The sequence below is a fragment of the Mustelus asterias genome, chromosome 6 (genome assembly GCF_964213995.1).
Source record: "Mustelus asterias chromosome 6, sMusAst1.hap1.1, whole genome shotgun sequence".
NCBI lineage: Eukaryota > Metazoa > Chordata > Chondrichthyes > Carcharhiniformes > Triakidae > Mustelus > Mustelus asterias.
In genome coordinates, this window is record NC_135806.1 from 113,908,430 (window position 1) to 113,935,322 (window position 26,893).

A 26,893-nucleotide genomic window follows, 5' to 3' on the forward strand; every position below is an offset into this window, starting at 1 on the left:
GCTTTGGGGAGTCAGGTATTCACTTAACCTCCAAACTGTTCTTGCCCACACTATTTATGTGGCTGGACCAGTTAAGATTCTCGTCAATGGTAACCTCCAGGATGTTGCTGGTGGGGGATTCAGTGATGGTGATATTGATGCATATCAAGGAGAGATAGTCAAGTTCTCTCTTGTTAAAGATGGTCATTACCTGGAACGTATGATACACGAATATTACTTTGGGTTCAAAGTGCATTTTTGTGAATAAAAACTGAAGTGTATAAAGACCAGGCTCATGTGCCCTCGGCATTCTGGAATGTAACACTGATGGAAAAAAGTCTCTGATGAAGCAGCTAAAGATGTTTGGTCCTGGATATTGCACTCAGATTGAAGGGACCGAGTTTATGAGGATTTACTGGATGGAGAAAGATTTGCCTAGCTTGGAGTAGAGGGAAAGAACTTCAAGTGCAACCCTCCCAATGAAGGTCAGTTCTGGGATTAGAAGTATCGATAAGAAAGCCCACCAATGCCTCTACTTTCTCAGGAGACTAGGGACATTTAGCATGTCCGCTACAGCTCTCACCAACTTCTTCAGATGCACCATAGAGAGCATTCCTTCCAGTTGTATCATAGCTTGGTAAGGCTCCTGCTCTGCCCAAGACCACAAGGAACTACAAAAGGTCATGAACGAAGCCCAGTCCATCACGCAAAGCCACCTCCCATCCATTGACTCGGTCTACACTTCCCGCTGCCTTGGGAAAAGCAGCCAGCATAGTCAAGGACACCATGCACCCCGAACATACTTTCTTCTACCTTCTTCCATCAGGAAAAAGATCCAAAAGTCTGGGATCACATACCAACCGACTCAAGAACAGCTTTTTCTCTGCTGCCATCAGACTTTTGAATGGACCTACTTCGTATTAAGTTGATCTTTCTCTCCACCCTAGCAATGACTATAATACTACATTCTGCACCCTCTCCTTTCCTTCTCTATGAACGGTATGCTTTGTCTGTGTAGCACGCAAGAAACAATACTTTTCGCTGTATACTAATACATGTGACAATAATAAATCAAATCAAGTTACCTGGCTGGGAAAGGAAAAAGGAAAAAACTTTTAAGAGCAGAGAATAACTTTGGGCTGGTTCCAGGACAATTAAACGGTCTACTTGAGGGACTGTGTAAAATGGCAGGGATTTTTCGGTTATGCTACAGATTAAATGAGGAGTTTCTTTTCAGCATTGCTGAAAAGAGAGAGACAAGTTGTTTTTGATCTTGCAGGACAAATGCAGGAAACAATACAGGGGAAAATGTTGCGGATTGGATGGCAAGCCGACTCGGACTGGCTACGGCATTGCCAGGAAGAAAGCAAAAGAGAACTATAAGCTCCCCACAAAAGGTGCAAACTTGAACATATTCCCTTGGTTTGCTAAGAACAGGTCCTTGATTACAAATGTAAATGAGCCACATTATGAATTTGACTGATTATCTGACATTGATTATTAGTGCAGCTACTAGCACACTCTGGATTGTTCAGCAAGTGCTGTCCAATCATGGAAACACATGCAACTGTAGATGCTTTATTTTGGGTTTCTGCAGGTGCAGGCTGTTTGAGCAGTCTTTACCTTGCCTCTTACCAACTACCAAGAGAACATTCTACTTCATTTGACCAGCCAATCACTAGGTAGCTGGCATCACACCAGGGGTATGAATAGGGCAAAGAGAAAAAAAACTTCACACTTAACGGAGCATCAAGAACCAGAAGGGATAGATTCAAAACAATTGGCAAAAGGAGTAACGTGGGGAAATATTTTTTCACCCAGAAGGTGGTTGGAGTTTTGAATCAACTTCCTGAGAGGATGATGATGGAGGCAGGTTTGATGAAGGTATTCCAAAGGGAATTGGATTGCTATCTCAAAAGAAAGAACGTGCAAGGTTATAGGGATAATGCAGGGGAGTGGTACTAGGCAGAATGCTCTTTCAGAGAGCTAGTGCAGGCTCGATGGGCTGAATGTGTGTCTCCTGCACTGTTAAGTACTGTGATTCTATGAACACAATAAAAGACATTTTCACAATTATTTGTCATGAATAACAGACGCCTGGCAGAAAAATTCCTGAGCATCTTATAAACTTGAAAGAATTTGATCATGTAAACTGCATGACTCACCGTACTTTTATCTTTCAGTAGCTTTTCTATGATCTCGACTAATGGTTCTTTCTGCTCTGCATCCAGACTGTGGGTGGTTCAAAGAAATAGAATTGAGATGATAAATTCCTGACCTTTTTTATTTGAGTTAATATGGTGAACTTACACACTGAATATAAGACAGTGGATTAAATTATTTTTTAAAAAATTTATTCTTAGGATGAGGGCATCGCCAACAGGGCGAGCACCACCTTCTTGAACTGTTGCAGTCCACGTAGTGCAAGAATATCCATTATTATTATTGATTAGTCACAAGTATGCTTACATTCACACTGCAGTGAAGTTACTGTAAAAAATCCAGGGTGCTATCAGAGAGGAAATTCTAGGATTTTGAACCAGAGACAGCTAAGGAGTAGCAACATCATTCCAAATCAGGAAGACGCGTGCCTTGGAGGTGAGCTTGCGGGCGAATGGTGTTCTCAAGTGTCTGCTACCCTTGTCTTTCTAGGTAGTAAAGATCACAGGTTTGGAAGACGCTATTAAAGGGGACGTGGCACATTGCTGCCGTGCATATTCTCGATAAATGCACATTGTGCAGCAGTGGTTGGAGAGGTGGGGTGAACACTCAAGGTGGTGGTAAAAGCAAAATACTGCGGACGCTGGAATCTGAAACAAAACAGAAAATGCTGGAAAATCTCAGGTCTGACAGCATCTGTGGACCGAGAACAGAGCCAACATTTCAATTCTAGATGACCCTCCGTCAGAGCTAGAAGGGTCATCCAGACTCGAAATGTTGACTCAAGGTGGTGGATGGGGTGGCAATCAAGCAAGCTACTTAGTCCTGAACCATGTCAAGTTTCTTGATTATTGTTGGGAGCTGCACTCGTGCAGGAAAAGTGGAGAGTATGCCATCACACTCCTAACTTGTGTCTTGTAGATGGTGGACAGATTTGAAAGTCAGGAGTCGGGTTACTCACTGTGGAATTTCAAGCTTCCATCCTGCTTTGTATGGTACTTATATGGTTGGTCCAGTTAAGTTTCAACTGAGGAATGTTGAGGGTAGGGGTTTCACAAAAAAAGACTTGCTTTTATATAAAGCTTTTCATGATCACTGGATATCTCAAAGCATTTTACATTCAATGAAGTTGCCTTTTGTAATGTAGGAAACACAGCAGTCAACTTGTGTATATTCCATCATTCAAAGGCTCCACAGAATGCTGGGTTTACAGATAGTAACAATCTGAATACTAGAAACTGAAATCTTACCAAAATCTACCCACCTGTAAAGTTTCTGAATGGCATGGGCAGAAGTTTTCCGGACATATGGAGACAGGTCACTGGCAGCTTCCTTAATAGACAGCATCATTATTGGGACAATGATTGATACTCTAATACTGGACAGAACTCGTAAAGCACTTGCCCGAATCAACTGATTAGGATCCTAGAATGAACAACAGAGCAAATAACAAGCCAAATCACATGGAAGCCCTTTTCTCTCCTCCCAACCACATGACGCTTCCAAAGGCGGTTCTTGGACTACAGTAATCCTTCAGAATTTAATCCAAGGAACCACCCTTCATGTGTGTCACCTTATGAGAGCCCAGTAAGAGTTTTAACAACACCAGGTTAAAGTCCAACAGGTTTATTTGGTAGCAAATGCCATTAGCTTTCGGAACCCTGCTCCTTCGTCAGATGGAGTGGATATCTGCAGATTCAGCACCCTTATTCATACCTGGCTGAAATGCCAACCAGATACTGAACCTGGGAGTTTGGTCTTCATTTCTCAATACTTAAGTGCAAAAAGTTGAGAATTTTTAAACTCAAAAGAAAATTCCAGGAATTGTTCAGCATTGAAAAACATGCTCAACTCTGCCAGTGACAACATCGATCCTTGATTAGTGCCATCTTTAAATCTCCTCCTTCTGCAATGAGGTGTGGCATAGTGGTCTTGTCACTGGACAAGTAATCCAGAGACCCAGGGTGATGCTCTGGGTGGAATACGAATTCAATAACAATCTGGAATTTAAAAATCTAACGGCGATGTGGAACCATTGTCATAAAAACCCATCTGGTTCACTAAGGGAAGGAAATCTGCCATCCTTAGCTGATCTGGCCTACATGTGACTCCAGGTCCACAGCATTGTGGTCAACTCTCAACTCCCCTCTGAAAATTCAAGGACCATTTGGAATGAGCAATAAATGCAGGTCCAGCCAGCAACACCCACATCCCAGGAATGAATATTTAAAAAAATCAAAGCCAAATACTCCAAAACTGCTGATGCAGTTAATCACTATATGTTTGCTTAACTTTGAAGCAGGAATACATCATAATCATGGTTTTAGTTTGAAACGTTGGCCTTGACGAAAAAAAAATTAAATGGAATAGCAGTTCGCCAATGAATGACACTCAAAACACTTATTTAAAAAGAAACACGGTAAATAAGTTCGCAATATATTCAACCTATAGCAATATATCTACAGTACATCATAACATTGCCTAGTACTGAAAACAGAGAAGGAACATTATAAACACTAGTTTAAGTCACAATGGTCTTAATGACAGAATGCACAGAAAGGAGTGTTGCTGTCTTCTGGGTATTATTCCTAGAGATGGACTCTTGCACACATGCTTTGTCCATACTGGGGCTCCTATGCAGGACTTCCCAACATTGACAGTCAACTACACAAAGATTAAGAAGTCCCAGAGAGACGAGTGGGGAAACACATGATTGAGTGGAAAGGAAGGCATACTTGAAGATCTGTGCAGGATGTGCATCGCATTGTGCAGCTTGTGGGAGAGAAAAACATTGCCTCATGTTTACAACTGTATGTGCTGTACGTGTATACTGACATGTTGTTTCAATCGGGATTTATAAAATTCAGATAGTCAACTTGACAGTTCCATCGGGATTTTCTTTGCTGCACTGCCATAAGTAGAAGTCTTTTGCTAGAACGTGACGGGTAGATTTCTTTACATGTAGTATTATTTGGAAGAAAATGAAGATCGAGGGGGAAAGATTTTGAGTATTATTGGAAAAATAGCAGAAATTAACGGAATCAAAGAATAAAAAGCACATCCAAAGCAGGAAAGCTGTTCATATTCACAATAAACAAAAGCTTGAATATGACTGAAAAAAAGGACATGTTGGTGAAGCCAAATGCAAGAATGCCAAATTTCAGAGGAGAACAACAGTTTATACTGCATGAGAAAAGGGATACTGATTGGTTGGCAAGTTAGCTCTGATAGCTTTAATTTCCTTAAGTATTGCATGGACATTGCTTCCGCCTCTTCTGACAACACTAACCTTCAGTGCACGCTGAAATGTGCTAATTGATAACAAGGCCAAATCTTGCTGCTCTTCTGCATAACGTACAAGGTAAACATACACCAATTTCTTCAACTGTAAAAAAACAAGCAAAGCAGCAAAAAAATCTATAGTTAGTAACTCAGCTCAGAGACATTCATTGTGTAGCTATTACTGGCTATCAAGTGGAGAGAGGAACTGGTACGGTATTGCAGTCTGCAGTACAGTGGACACTGTTGGTCATCTTATTTAAGAGAGGATGAGAAGGTTTACCAGACTAATACCGGGAAGGGGTGTGTTGTCTTATGAGAAAAGGTTAGAGAGGCTAGGCTTGTATCTGCTAGAGTCTAGAAGAGTAAGAGGTAACTTGATTGACATACAAGATCGTGAAGGGTTTTAATAGGGTGGGTGAGAAGAGGATGTTTCCCCCTTGTTGGAGAATCTAGAACTAGGGGGTCACTGTTCAAAAATAAGGAGTCACCCATTTATAATGAAGATGAGGCAAAAAAAATTCTCTCACAAGGTTGCGTGTATTTGGAATTCTCTTCCTGAAAAGGCGGTAGAAGCAGAGTCTATTTATATTTTTAAGTCAGAGGTAGATAGACTCTTGGGAAAGGAGTGATGAGTTATAAGTGATATGGTAGGCTGGATTTGAGGTTACCATCAGATGCAGATTTGAGGTTACCATCAGATGCAGAGTTGAGGTTACCATCAGATCAACCACCATTGTATTAAATGGCGCAGCAAGCCCGAGGGGCTGAACGGCCTACTCCTGCTCCTTATTCATATGTTTGTATTTTGCAGAGCGGTTTGATAGCAGGATATACTTTTGACAACTGCCAAGAAAACGTTGACAATGGAAATTAAACAGATTTTCCAAGTGCAGATTAAGAAATTTAAGCATTCACTAATGGACCTGACAAAGACAAAACCTTGAAAAATAAATTCAATGCTGCCCATGTGGCCTACTTGTTTCTTCTGAATGAAGAGAAGAATTTATTCCTCAGCTACTAAAGTTGCCACTTGATGTTTTCCTATGTTCTATAATTGCAAATTTTCTTAACAGATAAAATGTTATCACGAAGCCCTTCAAAGGACTTTTCACAAATACTCAACTGAAGAGACCAAATATATCTGAAAATATATTCTTTTATAAATCTATTACAATTATATGGGCAGATTTCTGATCAAGTTGGACAAGACAAGGGGGCATGGTTAGTAAGTTTGCAGATGACACTAAGATTGGTGGCATAGTGGACAGTGAAGTTATCTCCAATTGCAATGGGATCTTGATCAATTGGGCCAGTGGGCTGACGAATGGCAGATGGAGTTTAATTTAGGCAAATGCGAGATGATGCATTTTGGTAGATTGAACCAGGGCAGGACTCACTCAGTTAATGGTAGGGCGTTGGGGAGAGTTACAGAACAAAGAGATCTAGGGGTACATGTTCATAGCTCCTTGAAAGTGGAGTCACAGGTGGACAGAGTGGTGAAGGCGGCATTTGGCCTGCTTGGTTTCATCGGTCAGAACGTTGAATTCAGGAGTTGGGACGTCTTGTTGAAGTTGTACAAGACATTGGTAAGGCCACACTTGGAATACTGTGTGCAATTCTGATCACCCTATTATAGAAGGGATATTATTCAACTAGAAAGAGTGCAGAAAAGATTTACTAGGATGCTACCGGGACTTGATGGATTGAATTATAAGGAGAGGCTGAATAGACTGGGACTTTTTCCTCTGGAGCGTAGGAGGCTGAGGGGTGACCTTATAGAGGTCTATAAAATAATGAGGGGCATAGACAAGGTAGATAGTCAATATCTTTTCCCAAAAGTAGGGGTGTCTAAAACTAGAGGGCATAGGTTTAAGGTGAGAGGGGAGAGATACAAAAGTGTCCAGAGGGGCAATTTTTTCACAGAGGGTGGTGAGTGTCTGGAACAAGCTGCCAGAGGTAGTAGTAGAGGCGGGTACAATTTTATCTTTTAAGAAGCATTTAGATAGTTACATGGGTACGATGGGTATAGAGGGATATGGGCCAATTGGGAATAGCTTAGGGGTTTAAAAAAAAAGGGCAGCATGGACAGGTTGGGCTGAAGGGCCTGTTTCCATGCTGTAAACCTCTATGACTCTAAGAAGCTTCCAAAAATTTGCACCAGGAATTATTTAAAGTTCTTACAATGTTCATTTGCACAGTCACCAACATCAATTCACTCAAAGTTGCAAAATAGTCGATTTGCTGTTGCCCAGATTTACTTTAAATAAAATCAATGCTAGCCACTAGAAACACACACATAATCTGACTGCAAATCTGCAGTAAAAGCCTTCTTTCCCAAAAAAACAATGTGTGACCAGAAACAGGAGCACTCAGGATGACGTGACTCTGCTCTCAGACTAAGTGTTATTTCTCTCTGTGCTACCATGCTTCCTGATGTGATACTAATCATAACACTACCCTGTCCAGCTTTAAGAACACAGGCAGACCTTCCTAACCAAGCAATTTAATTAATCCATCAATTCTGGTGCAGCAAACTCCGTGACATACTGGTCAAATGTTCGATTTTTTAAAAACTGTATACTGGTGATTCATTAATGTGTTATTTTTGTATCACCTATTCTATGAAAGCTCTCATGCTATGACCCAATCTCTCACACACAAAACAAGAATTTACCTAATTCATAGATTGCAGAAAAGCAAAGTTTGATTCCACAAAACGAGAACTTTACTGCTAACCAAAACGGGGTTGGAAAATCACTCAGAAGGTAAGCATTATTTAAATAAAGCACGTGGCCCAGCTCTGATGATAATGTGGAACAATTAGTAATAATGGTTGTCTACTTTGCATTCTAAGTACATGACTTGGCATTACATTCACCGATGGGTGTATTAATTATAAAATGTATTCACAATATCAGAAGGAAAAACAGCAAGTGGAACATACCTCAATGTTTTTACTAGCCACATTCTTCACGACAGCAGGAAATAACTCTGAAGCATTTTTTCCTTTAGCAATCATCTGTAACATGAATTATAGTCTCCATTACAGAATCAGATTGGTTAGCAGATATATTTTTCTATGTTAATTATGCAATGTCTAAAGCCATGATAATCCATTTAAATTTGTAAATGGATTTTGTTACCATTATTACAAAAACATATGAACTTTAAACAATAGCATGGGGCATGGATGATTCTTGATAATTTGAAAAGAGATGGGAGGACAGTAATGCTGACACTCATTTTATAGTTAAATTATAAATAGTTCAAGTTTACATGCTCCGACTTTTTTTTTTGCCTTAAATGGAAGGCTTACAGCTTGCGCGCTCTGCGCCTTGCAGCGTTTGTTGTCTCACCACCAGCCTTACAAAGTAGACACTGCAAGGTAGAAATTCAATGCCAACTCTTTTTATGGATCCCAGTGGCGAGATTAATGATATCAAGAGGGAGCCAGCAGATAGCACGTGATGCACCATCAATTCACGAGGACTATAGCGAGTGTGAAATAAAACAGGCTTTTAATCACAAAGAACTGGAACACACCCTTGTAGCTAGCCTAGTCCAGACTGAGGCAGAGGGGAGGAACCATTACCTTTATGCCTCAATTAGGTGGAAAGGGAGGAGTCTCGGGTCAGGCGCAGCAGGGGTGTGTCCAGGCATATAATACGTAGTTCCAGTGGGTCACCACAGCACGGAAAATAAAATTGAGAATGACCAATAAAGAGAGATTTGTTTGACTGAATCAAGCTGATGTTTCATACAATTGGAGAGACCAAGGCCACTCTGGGTTCAATACCTGTTAAGCCTTTTCCACAACAAGAAAGGGGAGCACCTCAATTCTATATCACAAGGAGTTTATAGATTTCTCGACATCCTTTTCAAAAAGTGATCATAAACAGGAGCATTCAAGATCCTCCCTTTCCCTCATCCCAGTTCCCAAATCTCTCCAGTCTCCCAAATTCTAACCCCAAGCCCTCATCTCTATGGCCACCTGTCTCTCCTCAATCACTGGGCTCTTCAAGCTTATTTATCCAAAACACACACCTCTGGCTCAAACACTTTCTTCTCAACTCCTAACCACACAACTACTCTTCCTGCCCTCACTGGTAGCCAACATTGTTCACAACAGTCACCCCTTCCGAAATAAAACATTAACCTTTCACCCATATCAGTACTAGCGACATCTCCATACACCATTTCCTCCGAGATCCTTCAAAGTATCATCGTTTCAGAGTGGTGCGTGAAACACTGTTCACTCTGCTTAAGTGGACCCCTCCCCCATTCTCCACACTGTGCTGAAACAGTCTTAATCTTTTACTCATGACATCTTCTTATGTCACATGGTTCTATGCCAATCCATTCAAATATAACTGTCCATTTCCAGCTGAGTTCTCTAGAGTACATCTATAAGGTCATTGTCACAGCTATCCAAGAAGCTAGGAGTCATAATGCTCTGGTTCAATAGTAGTTCATTACGACAACACCCTACAGAGCTCCATTCCCTCAAACAGTGGGACGGATGCCCTCAAGGTGGTCAACTAAGGAAAGATCAAACAAATCCTTGAGCTTTTCACCTCAGGTTCTGATTAAGGAAGTCTCTCGCATCATCAGTCTGCATCTAAGAGTTCTGAAAACTACATTCACTCTTACATTATGAAGTTTAGATTATTTTAGCACTTATGCTCCCCAAGGCCATAAAAGCACCTGGAGCCAAGACAGCTGGATGAAATCAAGATACAGACCACTTATAAACCCCAGTGAATAGCAGTAAAGGCACGAGGAACTGATTCCTCTGTTTTAAATTTCCCATTTGGAACTCCACAAGCTACTCAGTGCATGAACGAACCCTTTGTTGGCAATTATTTAAAATCAGGCATTTATCATGCAGCAACAGTTGATTATCAAGCTCAGAATCATTGTTTACAGCACTGAAATGTTAACTATTAAATACACAATTAATTGGTAGATGAAGTTAATTGACAAAATAAAGAGGTTACAAAAACAGTTCAGTTATGTTACAATAATTCAGCAATTATTTGATTATAATTTACAGTTGAGATCAGTGTCTCAGATGATGTAAATTGCTAAGATTAATTTAGGAAGAGCTTCCTGAACACTTACAAATTAACAGCGTCCAAGAAGTCTATTGAACAGATTAAAATCTCTGCCTGGAGTTGGCAATGTTTCGAGCACGTTTCCTCAATCCTCTGGACTGGAGGTCGGGAGAAAATGGTTGTTTTCTGTGAGCACCTTGTATCCATCCATCAAGTCCCCTCAGGAAATGGGGTGGGCCTGGGTAAGATGCTCTGTTGGGGAATTGGTGAAGACTCAATGGACTGAATGGCCCCCTTCTGCACTGTCGGGGTTCTATGATATTATGTTGCAAGATCATCACTTCTCATTGTTCCAAAGTCCAATGGGCTCAACTTGTTCATCCCAGGAATTAGTCGAGCAAGCCTTCTCCAACTGCTGCTAATTTATATTCTTTTTCAAATAAGGAGATCAAAACTGCACGACTACTGCAGATAAAGTTTTCACCTAGGCCCCGTATAGCTGCACTAAACATCCCTACTTGTATGTTTCATTCCCCTCGCAAAAAAACCCATTCCATTTGCCTTCCTAATTATTTGCTATACCTACACATTCACATTTTGTGATTCAGGGGACAAGAAACCCAGATCCCTCTGTACCACTGTATCTTGCAATCTCCCTCCATTTTCCCACATTATACTCCACCTGCCAATGTTTTCCCACATACTTAACCTACATATTTCCTTTGATAGACTCTGAACAATTATTCTTCTACCTATCATGTCATCAGTAAATTTAGCTAGCGTGTATTTGGTCCCTTCAAAGTCATTGATGCAGATTGTAAATAGTTGAGGCCCCACCACTGATGCATGTGCTATTTATCCCTACTCGGTGCTTCGCGTTCGCTAACCAATCTTTTATCTACACTAATATGTTACTCCATCACACCATTATTAACTCTTATTTAGTTAGTAACCTTTGACGTGGCATCTTTCAAATGCCTTTTGGAAATCCAAGTACACAAATCTGTAGGTTTCCCCTTAACCCACCTTGCTTGTTACTTACTCAAAACACTAATAAATTAGTTAAACATGATTTCCCTTTCACAAAACCTCTGACTGATCCCATTATCATTTTTCAAGTATTCTTCTATAACCTTCTCAATATTAAATTCTAGCAATTTCCCTATGACAGATGTTTAGTTAACTATCCTACAGTTTCCTGTTTTCTGTCTCCCTCCTCTCTTGAACAAAGGTGTTACATTTGTTACTTCCCCATTTCCTTGGGCCCTTCCAAAATCCAAGGAAATTTGGAAGATTATAACCAATGCTTCTACGATCCCTACTGCCACCTCTTTAAAAACCCTTAGGATGTAGGTCATCAGGTTCTGGGGATTTGTCAGCCCATCAGTCCAATACATTTTCCCTGGTATTGGTTTTAATTTTGAGTTCCTCCCTCCCTTTCACCATTTAATTTTCAAGTTTATTTGGGAAATTTTCCATGTCTTCCACAGTAAAGACAGACAAAATACCTGTTCAACACTTGACACTGGGGCGGCACGGTGTCACAGCAGTTAGCACTGCTGCCTCACAGCGCCAGGGACCCGGGTTAGATTCCCTTGGGTCAGTGTCTGTGTGGAGTTTGCACGTTCTCCCCATGTCTGTGTGCGTTTCCTCCGGGTGCTCCGGTTTCTTCCCACAGACAGAAAGACATGCTGGTTAGGTGCATTGACCCGAACAGGCGCCTGAGTGTGGCGACTAGGGGAATTTCACAGTAGCTTCATTGCAGTGTTAATGTAAGCCTTACTTGTGACTAATAAACTTTACTTTTCCTTTTTTTCATTAATAGTGCCCAGATACATTGTCGAGACGATCAACACTATTTACATACTTGTAGAAACTCTTACCATCTGTTTTTGTATTTCTAGCTAGCCTTCTTTCATTCTCCAATTTCTCTCTTTATTCTTTTTTCCAACCTAACCTTGTTGCTAAAATTTTTCTTCCTTGGAACCATTCAGGTTAATCTCCTCTACACCCACTCATGGACCTTCACATCCTTCCTAAAATGTCGTGACCAGAACTGGATGCAACACTCCAGTTGTTGTCAAACCAGAGCTTTAAAAAGGCTCATCAAGGAGTCAACCACACTGCTGTGGATCGAGAGTCACTAGACTCGGCAAGGACAGCAGATTCCAACATATTAATGAACCCAGCAAATTCATTATTACCATTACTGATACTAACTTTTTTTTAAACTTTAGATTTACTTCAACTTAATTTAAATTCTTTAGCTTGCATAACGGGATTTGAATTTATTTCTCTCAGGCATTGACTAACCTCTGGATTACAAATCCAGTAACATTATCACAATGATGGCATACATCAAACAAGAGAAACACCTACTAAAATCCAAATCTGTATACATATACCCCGTCTGAGTTATAAACTCGGGTCAGGCTTTCACATTTCCATTCCTGAAGAACATTCAAAACTAACTGAACACTGTGGTTTAAAATGGCTCAACTCACATACGATTATGGTGCTTTCCCTCAGTTTCCAACTTATTTGCCACAGTTGCTTTTATAGTGAGTCAGATCCATGCTGCAACATTAGATTTACTCTCATTCACTGAAGCCATCAATCAGAATGAAGTACAAATTCCCAACAAACTAATTTCAAGATTGCAGCTAACTGCGCAACATTTTGCACGTGGGAACCAGTCCCATGGTATGTCTCAGAGCAATTCAATACAGACGTACAATTCCTAAAGATTTGTGCCTTAGTTGGTGTGTCACATCTTTCTGTGCTTCACAATTATCAAGTTATACCTCCAAAAACTAACCTGTAGGCAACTTAGATTTGTAACTATTGAAGCTACTGCAAATACTGAAATTAAAATATCATTCACCCCAACAATTCTCTTCATAGCCTCCAATTTAAGCGCGTCCTTACTGCTCTCCAACATTTCATGAAGATCTTCATTCCTGAAAAACGAAAACATAGTAATTAAAATAAGCACAAACAAAAGTTAGGAGACAAGCATCACTCCTGCACGTTTCTACAATTGCAACTATTCGCATCCAGAATATTCAACCACACAAGAAAACACAACAATGAAAATAAATCCTCTGTTTGTACTCAAACCAAAAGCTAAGAAGGGCTGAAGTAAAAATCTCCACTATTTTGTCGCAAAATGTATTCTCGTGAAGGTATTTGTGCACCATAATGGTGCTAAAATACTTATTAGAGCTGAAATTTTCTTGAAGTTTTTCAACGTGCACTCATTAGGACATTTTGCCCTGACGAGTACGAGACAAAATGTTTTTGTTAAATAGTCTCTTTTCTTCAGCAATACTCAGGTTCAGTACCAAACAACTACTTACAAATTAAGGAAATTATGGGCTCTTCTCCAGCAACTTCTTCAGACTTTGCTGCTAAACAAAATGCTACCACAACACGCAATGTGAATTTATCGGCGACTAAGCCCGAAACCTAAACCAATAATTCTGGAAATTTCAGGGCGAATCAGGCCCTTTAAAAGGAAAGAAAGATTAATATGCGTTATTTCAATTGTAAGTGATGGAACAAAATTCTTTTGGGTTGTAAAATAGATCAGAAATATCAACTTTTTTAAAAAAAACTCGAACCTCATATTAATGTGCTCATGAAACAAGTCAGACTTGTCTCACCGGTTACTTCGGCAGATCTAAATATTGACCAGGTGTGCCTATGAAAAAGTCATTTAAGTCTCAAAACATTTCTTGATCAACGTATATTATTCAAAAAGTGATGGTTCAAGCAGAATGATGTCTGAACAAAACATTTTGAAAGCTTGCTTACCTATTTAGTAGAATGTTTCGCGCCATCGTATGAAAAGATTCCCGAAGTACTAGGTCCAGGGGATTTATTAAAAACGAGAGTGCAGTTTCAGCTATAGGTGTAAACAGCCAAATGGGTGCATCCCAAGTGCTCCTGCTTAAACCCCCCATATGGATATCATGGGCAGCATGATGGCACAGTGGTTAGCACTGCTGCCTCAACGCCAGGGACCCGGGATCGATTCCCAGCTTGGATCATTGTCTGTGTGGAGCTTGCATGTTCTCTCCACGTCTGCGTGGGTTACCTCCAGGTGCTCCAGTTTCTTCCCACAGTCTGAAAGATGTGCTGGTTAGGTGCATTGACCCGAACAGGTGCCGAGTGTGGCAACTAGGGGAATTTCACAGTAACTTCATTGCAGTGCTAATGTAAGCCTTGTGACTCATAAATAAATTTTATATCAACAAACGTACAATCTGATTACCACAGCTTAAAATGAGTTCATCACAAAAGAAGCATTTTCTATCAGTGTCAATTCACCACCTGAGTTTAACGTACCAAGTATAAAAATTTCATTATTGTGTTTCTCATGATCAGACATCTCAAATGGACTTCTACACCAATTAAGCACTTTTGAAGTATAGTCACTGCTGTGATGCAGAAAATGCAGCAGCCAATTTTGCACGTAGCAACTCGCGTAAACAATAATGCAATAATGACGAGATAATTTTGTTCTTTCGTGATGTTGAAAGAGGGATAAAAATTGGCTAGAACACAAAGAGAATGTTTATGATCTTTGCTGAAATAGTGCCACTGGACATTTAACATTCACCTGAGCAAGCAGATAGGATCGGAGTTTAACACATCAACAAAAGATGTCACATCTGGCAGTGCAACATTCCCTCAGTAATGCACTGGAGTGTCAGCTTTGAGTTTTGTGTTCAAGTCCTGGAGCAGAGCCTGAACCTGCAACCTTGTGTGACTTACAAGTAAATGTGCTGCCATTGAATCATGGCAGAAACTTGAAAATATACAGAAACATTCCCTAGTTACATTGGAGTACTGTATGTTGTTTAAAATAATTACATACAGAAGTTTTTAAAATATTGCTATTTGTGCCCTTGCACCAAAAAGAATCAGTTTAAATTTTGGAAGACAAACTAGCACATTTAGTGGAAACTTCCAATGGCTGGTGAGGCCAGTTGTACGGTTGAGGTCTGTTCTCATGTTCAGAATTCCAAGATCTTGGTTGAATTGAGAAAACCAATGCCACAAAGCAGAAACTCCAGGCCATTAACTTTAATGTAACGACAATACTAACATTTGAGTGCTGGCACATACCCAATCAATTGCTGTTCACTTCCACTGTTAACATCTGTCAGGCCTTGTTCTTCCGCAGTCTGCTGCATAGTCAGTGATAGCTGAAGACTATCTGCAACCACCAGTACATTCTTCACTAGAGCCATGGTATCCAAAATCCCAGATTTCAGGCCTGGAATGAGTCTCAAATTTTACTTCTGCCAAACTCGCTCCTGCTGGGATATTGCCAAGCATGTGCAATTCCACTGTATACCAACAGCCACATTACAGACGAACAAAAGAAGCATTGCCAATGGATTACCTCACTGTACTTTCATTAAAACATTTGGCCATATCTTGGAATGGTTTCCCTTTGCAAATATTCCATGCCTATCAACAAGGTGCAGCAGCACTTAACAATCAAGTTTGGAACTCTTAAGTGACAATTCCACTTCCTGTCCTAATCCATAACTTCTTAACCTCGACTGTTTTGAATGTGTGGAACAAAGTATAAAATGAGATGTTTCGTTATCTTGTTACACGTAAAAACTTGTGCAATAAAGTTTCAATGAAAGCTGAAATGCCAATTAAAATAATCCAATGAACAGCCCCAGCAAACAGTTTACAAATCGTCAAGTGCCACAGAATGAAAACACACAACATATTTATGCAGGAACTGCAAACTCTGGCAGAACAGCCCTTGTGATAATCATTCAGCATACCGTAACTCGTAGGGAATTTGATCAAAGTTAATAAATTAAATACATCTTTTAAAATCTGAAGCAATTTTCAATTTAACATGTCTTGTCCAAAACGGTTTGCTCTCTTTCTCAGTCTAAAACATCCATTTTCAAGATGTTGCCTATCATCTTGCTCCTCCTTTACCCTCCAGAACAGATAACTCGGTGAATCAGGACGTCAAATATCACAGCAACAATGCCTCGAGTAACACACTGCAAATCTTCTAGGTCCTGTGCTTTGTTAGCACTTTCATAACAGACCAACTTGCAGCTCAAGAGTACGTGCCACTGGGTGAACAAAAAGGAAATAGCTCGCTGTTCCTTTAGTTGCTGATTAAACACAGCCAATCCCAAAATACGGCTGGTTCTCAGTCTGGAGATGATTAATTCTAAAAGAATAGAAATAAATTCTTAACTTCTCTCCTCCCCTATTTACCCAATTAGGTAATGCAAAAGGTTATTGTCAAATCATCTTTGAACATTAGAAGACCAATTCAGCAAAAATCTTTTTTTTTAAATGAATCTTAACAATATTTTTGATCAAACTGTGGGGAATTCCTCCATGACTTCCCCAAAGGAACTGTTATGACCTTTTTCAGTGAAGCCACAATGGGCCAAGTCAAATAGAATTCAATCTTCCCTTGCCATGCTGTGTTTTTAAAAAAATCATTTATGGAATGAGTCAGTGGCTTGGCCAGCATTTACTGTCCATCCCAACTTGCCCATGAGAAGGTGGTGGTGAGCTGCCTATGTGAACTGCAGCAGTCCATGTGGTGTAGATACATCCACAATGTTGTTAGGGAGGGAGTTCCAGGATTTTGACCCAGTGACAAAGATGGAACGGCAATATATTTCCAAGTCAGGGTGGTGAATGACTTGGAGGGGAACTTTGAGGTGGTGGTGGTGTTTCCAGGTGTCTGCTGTCCTTTTCAATCTAGAATTGCAGTAATGTGTTAGGAAGGTGCCGCCACCTAAGGAGCCTTTGTGAGTTCCTGCAGTGGTGCACATGGCTGTCACTGTCTGTCGGTAGCGGAGGGAGTAAATGTTTGTGCAAGGGGTAGCAATCAAGCAGGCTGCTTTGACCGAGAAGATGTTGAGCTGCTCGAGTATTGTTGGAGCTGCACCCATCCAGACCAATGGAAAGTATTCCATCATACTCCTGACTTGTGCCTTGTAGATGGTGGGCAGGCTTTAGGAAGTCAAGAGGCAAGTTACATGCCACAGGATTCCAAGTCTTTGACCTGCTCTTGAAAGCACAATATTTATATGGCTAGTCCAGTTCAGTTTCTGGTCAGTGGCAAAATGTTGATCGTGGAGGATTCAGCGATGGTAATGCCACTGAATATCAAGAAGCAATAGTTAGATTCTCTCTTGTTGGAAATGGTCATTGCCTCACACTTGTGTGGCATGGAAGTTACTTGCAACTTGTCAGCTCTGTCTTGGATATTGTCCAGTTCTTGCTGCATTTGCTCATGGACTGTTTCAGTATCCAAGTGATTGTGAATGGTGAACATTATGCAATCAGCAAACATCCCCACTTCTGATCTTATGATGGAAGGAAGGTCATTGATGACTAAGTTGAAGATAGATGGGCTGAAGACACCAAGCTGAGGAACTGCAGCACCAATGCCCTGGAGCTGAGATGATTGACCTCCAACCACCAAAATCATCTTCCTTTAAGCCAGGTATGACTCCAATTTGTAGAGGGATTTCCCCCCCCGATTCCCATTGACTCCAGTTTTGCTCGTGCTCCTTGATGCCATACTCGGTGAAATGCTGCCTTGATATCTAGGGCAGTTACGCTCACCTCACCTCTGGGCATTCAGCTCTTATGTCCATGTTTGAACCAAGGCTGTAATGAGGTCAGAAGCTGAGTGACCCTGGCAGAACCAAACTGAGGGTCCGTGAGCAGGTTATTGCTGACTAAGTACCACATGATAAAACTGTTGATGATCAAGAGTATATTCAAAAAACAAAGAAAATTACAGCACAGGAACAGGCCCTTTGGCCCTCCAAGCCTGCACCGACCATGCTGCCCATCTGAACTAAAACCCCCTCCCCTTCCGGGGACCATATCCTTCCATTTCCATCTTATTCATGTATTTGTCCAGACACCCCTTAAAACTCACTATTGTATCTGCTTCCAAAAGCAGATTTCAAAATCCCATGGGATGGATTTGTCCTGTTTTTTTCTACACAGAACATACTGGGCAATTTTTCACATTGGTTAAATGCCAGTGTTGTAGCTGTTCTGGAACAGCTTGACTATGAGCACAGCACATTCTGGAGCACAAGTCTTCAGGATAATTGCTGGAATATTGTCAGGACCCATAACCATCTGCTATGGTGGGATTTGAACTCTGATCCTCAGAGAATTAACATGGGTGTCTGGATTATTAGTCCAGTGACAATATCACTGCCGACCCTATCGTGCTACAAATTGCACTAGATCGCATATTTAACAAGACAATTCCTAAAAATGTGTGCGTAAGGTTTTATCACAAAAGAAAACAGTTCTTGGGAACTCCAAATGGATGAATACTTGATTAAGTTACACACTGATTCTGCTTCAGAAAAATACGTTCTGAGATGTAATCTGAGATAAGTAGACAGAGTAGTGGCTATCTCAGAAACTTTGGATAAGCACCACCATCAATAAATGAAACAGTATTTATTCATGCACAACTCTGACGAAGAGACATCTCGATGTAAAATATTCGCTCTGTTCTCTCTCCACAGATGCCGTCAGATCTGCTGCGATTTTCCAGCATTTTCTGTTTGTAATTCACATTCCAGCATCTGCAGTCATTTTCTTTTATCTTAGTATTTATTCATGTGTAAGCAGTGAGTGCAATCATTGGCAGGCTCATCAAATTCACCTCCAGTCCTGCCCACGACATGACACGTTCAGTAGGTGTGTCTGGACATCGGAATTTTGGCAGGTTTGGAACGACACTTGCTGAGAGATATGATGCACCCTTTTTGATTCTCCTCAGACAACTTTGCCAAGAATTTAAACCTGGGACCTTCTTGGCGTGCATGGTTCAGCTACTCACCTGATAAACTAGTGTTGCGAATCCTCAAACTGCTTTCGCTGGAGCTTGGGACTTTTTGAAAAAGCACTCTGCCTTAAGGGGCTGTTATGACTCAACATGGGTATGAAGCAGAGGTGTGACAGCTTCAAGTGCTTGAATGAGTGTTTAGAATGAAGAAATCAAGGCAAAATGTCACCTGTCAAATACACTTCAGTAATTTCAGTTCCAAGGAGAATCTCCTGTTTTGCTTCGTGCAGAGGTATCGAAGGAGAAACTAGTCACCATGTAAAATGTTGAACAAGTCCAAAGGACATGCAGTTTTTCATCTTTCAGCTCCTTAATCAATACTCCCACTGTACGCGGCAAACCAAAGTCTACTTTTCTTCTTCCCAATTAGTCTCCCGTATACAAATAATGACAAAATGCACCGCTTTGAAATAGTAACCTTTATTGGATGGGGCATAGAATAAACAAGTTGGCATATGATGATGCAGCTGTATAGAACGTTGGTTAGGCCACATTTGGAATACTGCGTCCAGTTCTGGTCGCCACACTACCAGAAGGATGTGGAGGCTTTGGAGAGAGTACAGAAAAGGTTGACCAGGATGTTGCCTGGTATGGAGGGTCTTAGCTATGAGGAGAGATTGGGTAAACTGGGAATGTTCTCCCTGGAAAGACAGAGGAAGAGGGGCGACCTAATAGAGGTGTATAAAATTATGAAGGGCATAGATAGGGTGAACAGTGGGAAGCTTTTTCCCAGGTCGGAGGTGACAGATGTCAGGGGGACGTATTTTACACAGAGGGTGGTGGGGGCCTGGAATGCACTGCCAAGCAAGGTGATTGAGGCAGACACGCTGGGATCATTTAAGACTTATCTAGATAACCACATGAACAGACTGGGAATAGAGGGATACAAACGAATGGTCCAGTTGGGCACATGAGCGGCGCGGGCTTGGAGGGCTGAAGGGCCTGTTCCTGTGCTGTATTGTTCTTTGTTCCAAATTATCACTGCAGCCGACCAAAGGATGAATTGAATTTCCAGGAAAATAAATGATAACCCTCTGCTGACTAATGAAGATCAGGTTTCTTCAGCTTGGTTAGTAACCAGAAGCATCTGAACCTTTACTAGTTTTATCTATTCAAGGAGCAAATCCTCAGAAACTGTGTTATCCAGTTTCACAATGTACACTCCTCACCCAGTAAAAACCCGGATTCATCCAGTTGTACTCAAATTGTACACTGCTGCTGAACAATCCTGTTTGGAGGTCCAGAGTAACAGCTTTCCTTTAACATTAAAAGGTAACTACCACTCCGACCCCCCCACCATCCCCCCCACCCCCCCCAATCACCTTTGATCACCAAATACACATCTGTAAAACCTACATTTACAACTCCACCTTCAGCTGGATTTTACCCACTACAATGTAACCCATTCCTCCAAGTACCAGATTCCTTGCACATTTTAAAACCCTTCCCTTAACACTGATGGTTTGCAATGTCATTCAACCCTTTTATTTAAACAAGAGTGAATTTTTAACCAAACCACTCCCTTAAATATTTATCTCTCTTTTGTTACTATCTGGGATCAGCCGACCCTGTGCTCCAAATAGATTTTTAACACTAATTAATTTGGTGCATTTCAGAACTTGTAGTATTCAAGTCCAATACATTTACATTACCGCTTTTCACATCAATTTTAGCAGCATTATTGCATCATAGAATCCCTACACTGCAGAAGGAGGCCACTCGGCCCATCGAGTCTGCACCGACCACAATCCCACCCAGGCCCCCACTCCCGTAACCCCTCATATTTACCCTGCTAATCCTCCTGACACCATGGTTAATTCAGCATGGCCAATCAACCTAACCCGCACATGTTTGAATTGTGGGAGATAACCGGAGGAAACCCACGCAGACACGGGGAGAACGTGCAAACTCCACACTGACGGTGACCAGAGGTTGGAATTGAAGCCGGGTCCCTGGCACTGTGAAGCAGCAGTGCTAACCCACTGTACCACAGTACACCCTCCTCACCTAGTTTCACACCCACTAAAAACTCTGCAAATGAAGTTGCTTCATTTAGCTGATTAGTCACATATTCTAACCTGCTGGGTGCTCAGTTTCTTCACAATCAGGCATGGCTCATTATCAAATTATTTAATTTCGTATCACATATGTAGGAGATGGCATTCAAATTTACCAAGTAAACAATTCAGTAAGTCGACATTATATTGAAACTTTTGATCTTTGTCAACAGTTTGCCACTCTACATAGTTCAGCTCCATTACCAGGTTTATTAAACAGGTTTCCCAACAAGTCTGGAATTTCTTTCCATTAACTGCTCACTTCTCTACATTTCTTCCTCCTCCGTTAGGACACTGCAAGACCCACCTCTGACCAAGATTTTGGTCGTCTGTCCAAACATCTCCTTTTGTTTGTGTCAAGGTTTTTTTGATAACGTCCCTGTGAAGCGCTTTGAAAAATGTTAAAATTTCACTATGTTTAAATTAAAAGTTTATAGTTATCTAGGTTAAAGCATGTGACTACACCAGCTAAATGGCGCAACACTGTTTGCAGAGTTCTTAGTGGGTGTGAAACTGGGTGAGGAGGGTGTACTGTGAAACTGGATAATCGCGGTTTGAGGATTTGCTCCTTGAATAGATAAAACTGGTAAAGGTTCAGGAGGCACTCCTGGTTAACAGAACTGAATAAACCTGATCTTCATTAGTCAGCACAGGGTTGTCAATTATTTTGCTGAATATTTAATTTCACCAAAGGTAAAATTAGTGTTGAAAATGGTGTTTGTCCTTGCTGTTATAAAGCTTTCCAGTGGTAATGTATTCAATATATTTCAAAACACATCAATTCAAATTAGTTTTTGATTTGCACAAATATTTCCACCTATTCTCCTCAGTATTTGTTAAACTCTGTTATCTATTGATAGCGTCCCCTGGAAGTCTGCTTCAGAAATCAACATTTTTAATTACATTAAGAGCACATTTTTTCCTATAGTCGTTTATCATGGAGAAATTTGTAGAATTCTAATTAGTGGTGTAAAACTCATCTTGTACACAAAAAAAGCCCAACAGCTCTCTCAATACACCACAGGTTCAATAATATCACAAATTGATGTTCACCATGTTTGAAATAAAGCATTTAACAATATGCTAAGATGCAGTGGATCTGATATGTATCCACAGGCCACATGGAGTGTCGGAATAATTTTGAGTCTTCAAAATGTACCCATAATTTGTATCAAATTATTCAAGATATATGTTTAATTTAACATTTTGTAACATATCCAGGTTAATTTCCATGAAATATTTATCACGTGCACAAAGATAGGGTATATTTCCTCATTCCCCTTTATGGGATGAGTTTTTAAAATTTATTTTCAATAGTATCTGAAATTTCCAATACTTCGATGGACTAAAGGAAGTGTACTTTCAATTGAACAGGAAAAGGTCAGTAAACATGGTAAGCAAAACAACCACGTTAATAATCTGCACAAAATGGTCACTCTCTTACCGTGGAACAGACTTACACGCTCTTTCAGCAATGATTCAAAAGATCAGGAAAATATCTTTACAAATACCTTTATTTTATCCAAAAACAACTATATGACAGCAACAACTTAAGGGGACAACATCTCTATCCAAGGTTTGTCATTGACTACAATATGGACTGCAAGTTATTTCTTCTTGGTGAAGAGCCGAAATGAGGGCTGATACATGGTAGGAGGTGAACAGTTTGTCAGCTCCAAATTACTATATTACACAAGAATATTTTGCACATCACGCTTTATAATTCACAGCACTTATTTTTTGTACAAAACGCATGCCAAAAGAATGGAGAAGCTTAGAAACGAAAGTGGTTTTATCAAACTCAACTTGTCTTTATATTGGTACAAGAATTCCATGGCTTGAATCACATTGTTGGAACAGGGTTTTACAATATGTTGACATTTTGTGATGCTCCAATAAGCTCAGTTTGTACAGCTACTGGAAAGTCAAAGATTTAGATCACAAATATCTACCAAACCCAACATTGTGAAATGCTGTTTCACAAACGTGTGGTGGATTACTCACTCGTTTGCTATTTATACAATCAGGGTCACTTATTTTCCCAAAACTCTTGAAAAAAATTGTAATGCTAACTTAAATTAAAGGCTTTAATGAATCTATCATGCGAGAAAGGGAACGGAGTCAATAGAGAAAAAAAGAAAGAATTTGGACTATGTTTCATTACAGTAGTCTTAACCAAGTACCTGCCATGGTATAGCGCAAAAAAGATTTGCAGCTGTACAATGAATATGCAAAACATGCACAGGAACATAAGAGTTAGAAGGAGTGGGCCATTTGGCCCCTGAAGTTTGCTTTGCCATTTGATAAGATCATGGTTGATCTGATTGTGGCCTCAATTCCACTTTCCTGTCTGCCTCCCATAACCCTGACTGATTAAATATCTAGCTCAGCCTTGAATATATTCAAAGACCCAGCCACCACTGTTCTCTGAGGAAGAGAATTCCACAGCCTAACACACATCAGAAAAAAATTCTCCTTAGCTCAGTTTTAAATAGGAAATGCCCAATTTTTAAACTGTGCCCCCTCGTTTTAGAACGCCCCACAAGGGGAACATCCTCTCAGCATCCACCCTCTCAAGTCCCCTCGGGATCTTACGTGATTCAATAAGACCATCTTTCATTCTTCTAAACTCCAATGGGTATAGATAGGCCCAACCTGCTTAATCTTTCATCGTAACTCATTCAACCCAGGAAACAGTTGAGTGCACCTTCTCAAACTAGCTTTTAATGCAATTACATTCTTCCTGCCAAATTTTTGGCTACTTACTTAACCAATCTAAATCCCTTCTGTAGATTCCTTGTCCTCTTGACAACTTACTTTCCTACCAACCCTTGGGTACAGGTTCAGGAAACGATTGTTGTCTTTTACTGTTTCTCATGTTGAATCTTGGAACATCTCCCCCTTACATCCTCACCACGGCACTGAAGATGCTAAACAAACCTCCACGAACATGATCTCCAGAAGGTGTTTTGAATTTTAAGCAGTTCTGAAATCTTCTGTTGTACTCAACATTAATTATACTAAGCAATGCTGAAAGGCACACACTGGCCTGTTGAGCATTAGCTCAATTTAGCAAACAATAATTAATTAACCATCATAGAGTTCTCTAATCATTTATTTGTCCCATCTTCTTATGATATTGAACACAGAGGTTTCTACATTTTTAAAAGAATCTTCCAATAGATGACCCTACAAGATCGCTCCTCGCTTGCTCATCTGCAAATTTGGGAGCAGGATCTCTAGGGAAATAAAACAAGACATCTCCAAATGTAGTTCAAAACCAGAGTAAAGTTCACAAACTTACTGAGCACTTTCCTCCCAGATGAACGAACCAAACAGGACCAACCTCAAACCTTTGCCCTGGCTTCTCACAAAGGTGATGCCGGAACGAGGCGACTTCTTGCGAGCTGTCCCCAGCAACATCCGTAATTTCATCTTTTACTCCCGTTCCACGCTCTTAAAACTGCACCGTCTCCCCTATATACTCTATGAACAATATGTTTGTATAGCGCACAAGAAACAATACTTTGCACTGTATCCCAATACGTGACAACAACAAATCAAATCATAAAAGACTGATGTGGAAGACAGCGCAGAACTTGAGTCAGAGTAGATGCTGGGGCATCACAATTGCCGAGACAACAATAGACAGACAGAGAACAATAAAGCTCATAGTACGGATTTTAGTTAAAGGATAGAGATAGAATATAATGTATCTGAATGTGATTAGATAGCTTGAATTTAGTATGGCCAATGCGCCTAACCAGCATGTCTTTCGGACTGTGGGAGGAAACCGGAGCACCTGGAGGAAACCCACGCAGATATGGGGAGAATGTGCAGACTCCGCACAGTGACCCAAACTGGGAATTAAACCCAGGTCCCTGGCTCTGTGAGGCAGCAGTGCTAACCACTGTGCCATCGAAGTAGCTGGCTTCCTGATTAAGATCATCTTGCGTGTTTTCAAGGATACATGTGCCGAAACATGACAAGTTGTCTAACCTTAGCTGTCTTCCATCAGAACTAACTAGCTTTTGGCGTGGAGATGCCGGCATTGGACTGCGGTAAACACAGTGCTACCAAATAAACCTGTTGGACTTTAACCTGGTGTTGAGAGACTTCTTACTGTGTTTATCCCAGTCCAACGCTGGCATCTCCACATCATGGGTTCCATCAGAAGCCCAGCACTTCATATAACAATTTATTAATTTCAAGTATAGAATTGGCCACCTGCTTATATTCTAACAAGGCTACTGTCGGATATTATGCTGGAACAGTTCCTTAAACTGTACCTTGCTTGGATTCTGCAATGAACTGGCACCATCTAGTGGTTTAACTGAAATTTACAGTTTCAATGTTATTTAACCACACAAACACAGCAGGATCAGGTTATCAAGGTGGTAAATCAGATTTCCAAAAAGTCAATAATGTCCAAAATAAAACTGCCTTAGAACATGACATAGAAGTTATGAATGTCATCAAATAATTTTGAATCTGGTCAAATCATAAGGTTGCAGAATCTGTCACCATGCTCCAAAATCCCACCAGTGAAAAAAGGCACAAGTAATGACCTCATTTGCTTATTGCAGCCATGTCAAACTTGGGGCTTGTTCCCATTAGGATAGAGGTTGAAAGGTAATTGAACAACAGTGCATAAGATGGGAACAGAGGGTGGATAGAATGATCCATTAGTGGACCATACTGGTTAAATGCAAGAAATATGGAACATAGGACATTCTAACCAGAGGTTTGAGGCACTCACTCTGGAAGACGTGCTGGTTAGTGCCTGGGACCCGGGAATCGAACCCGGGTCCCAGGCACTGTGAGGCAGCAGTGCCACCCCAATGGTGGCAGGGTGTGAGTGATACGAGCATGGACCAGTCACATAGGATTCGGACTGCTGCTCACGTGGAGGATAAACATCAATCCTGACTGGTTGGCCTAAATGGCGTCTTTCCATGTTCTTTATCTGTGCCAGCTGATGCCATCCCTGTCCTTGGTTGCACAGCAGGCATGATACATTTATGGTATTGTCAACTTCACAGTAAAGTGGAGGTAACAACAAACTTTAAAAACAAAGCTTGTAGTAACAAGCAGACAGTTTGAAAAAAAGTTACTGTAAACTAAAAAGCGACTAATATAAAATCCACATGTCTAGCATTTTAAAACCATTGAACATTGCCACGTTAATGGTGTACTTTGTATGACATTTAAGCATTTACATAAAATATGCCACAATGGGAAGATGATGTATTGCTAACGTCACTGGACTAGTAACCTCAAGGCCCAGGCCATTAGGCACAGGTTCAAATCTCACCATGGCTACAGGAATTTAAATTCAATGAATAAATCTGGAATTGAAACTAACCTCAGGAATGGTGACTATGAAACTATCAATTGTTATAAAAACCCATCTGGTTCACCAATATGCTTTAGGGAAGGGACCATCCTTACTTGGTCTGGCCTATACG

The 26,893-nt window shown here is 40.6% G+C and overlaps 1 protein-coding gene across 2 annotated transcripts in view; it reads right to left on the reverse strand.

The window, feature by feature from the left end:
- Window positions 1-26,893, reverse strand: part of ap3b1a (adaptor related protein complex 3 subunit beta 1a) — a 253,817-nt gene that overhangs the window by 206,204 nt on the left and 20,720 nt on the right. The window contains exons 1-6 of one of the 2 annotated variants that reach the window (XM_078214963.1): window positions 15,609-15,762; window positions 13,360-13,435; window positions 8,366-8,440; window positions 5,429-5,524; window positions 3,404-3,564; window positions 2,145-2,211 (exon numbers count right to left, since the gene is read on the reverse strand). In XM_078214963.1, the coding sequence (XP_078071089.1) occupies window positions 2,145-2,211; window positions 3,404-3,564; window positions 5,429-5,524; window positions 8,366-8,440; window positions 13,360-13,435; window positions 15,609-15,733 (600 nt within the window). In that variant the 5' untranslated portion in view covers window positions 15,734-15,762. Of the gene's footprint in view, window positions 1-2,144; window positions 2,212-3,403; window positions 3,565-5,428; window positions 5,525-8,365; window positions 8,441-13,359; window positions 13,436-15,608; window positions 15,763-26,893 lie in introns of those variants that run through there. The other variant, XM_078214962.1, reaches the window with a different exon arrangement.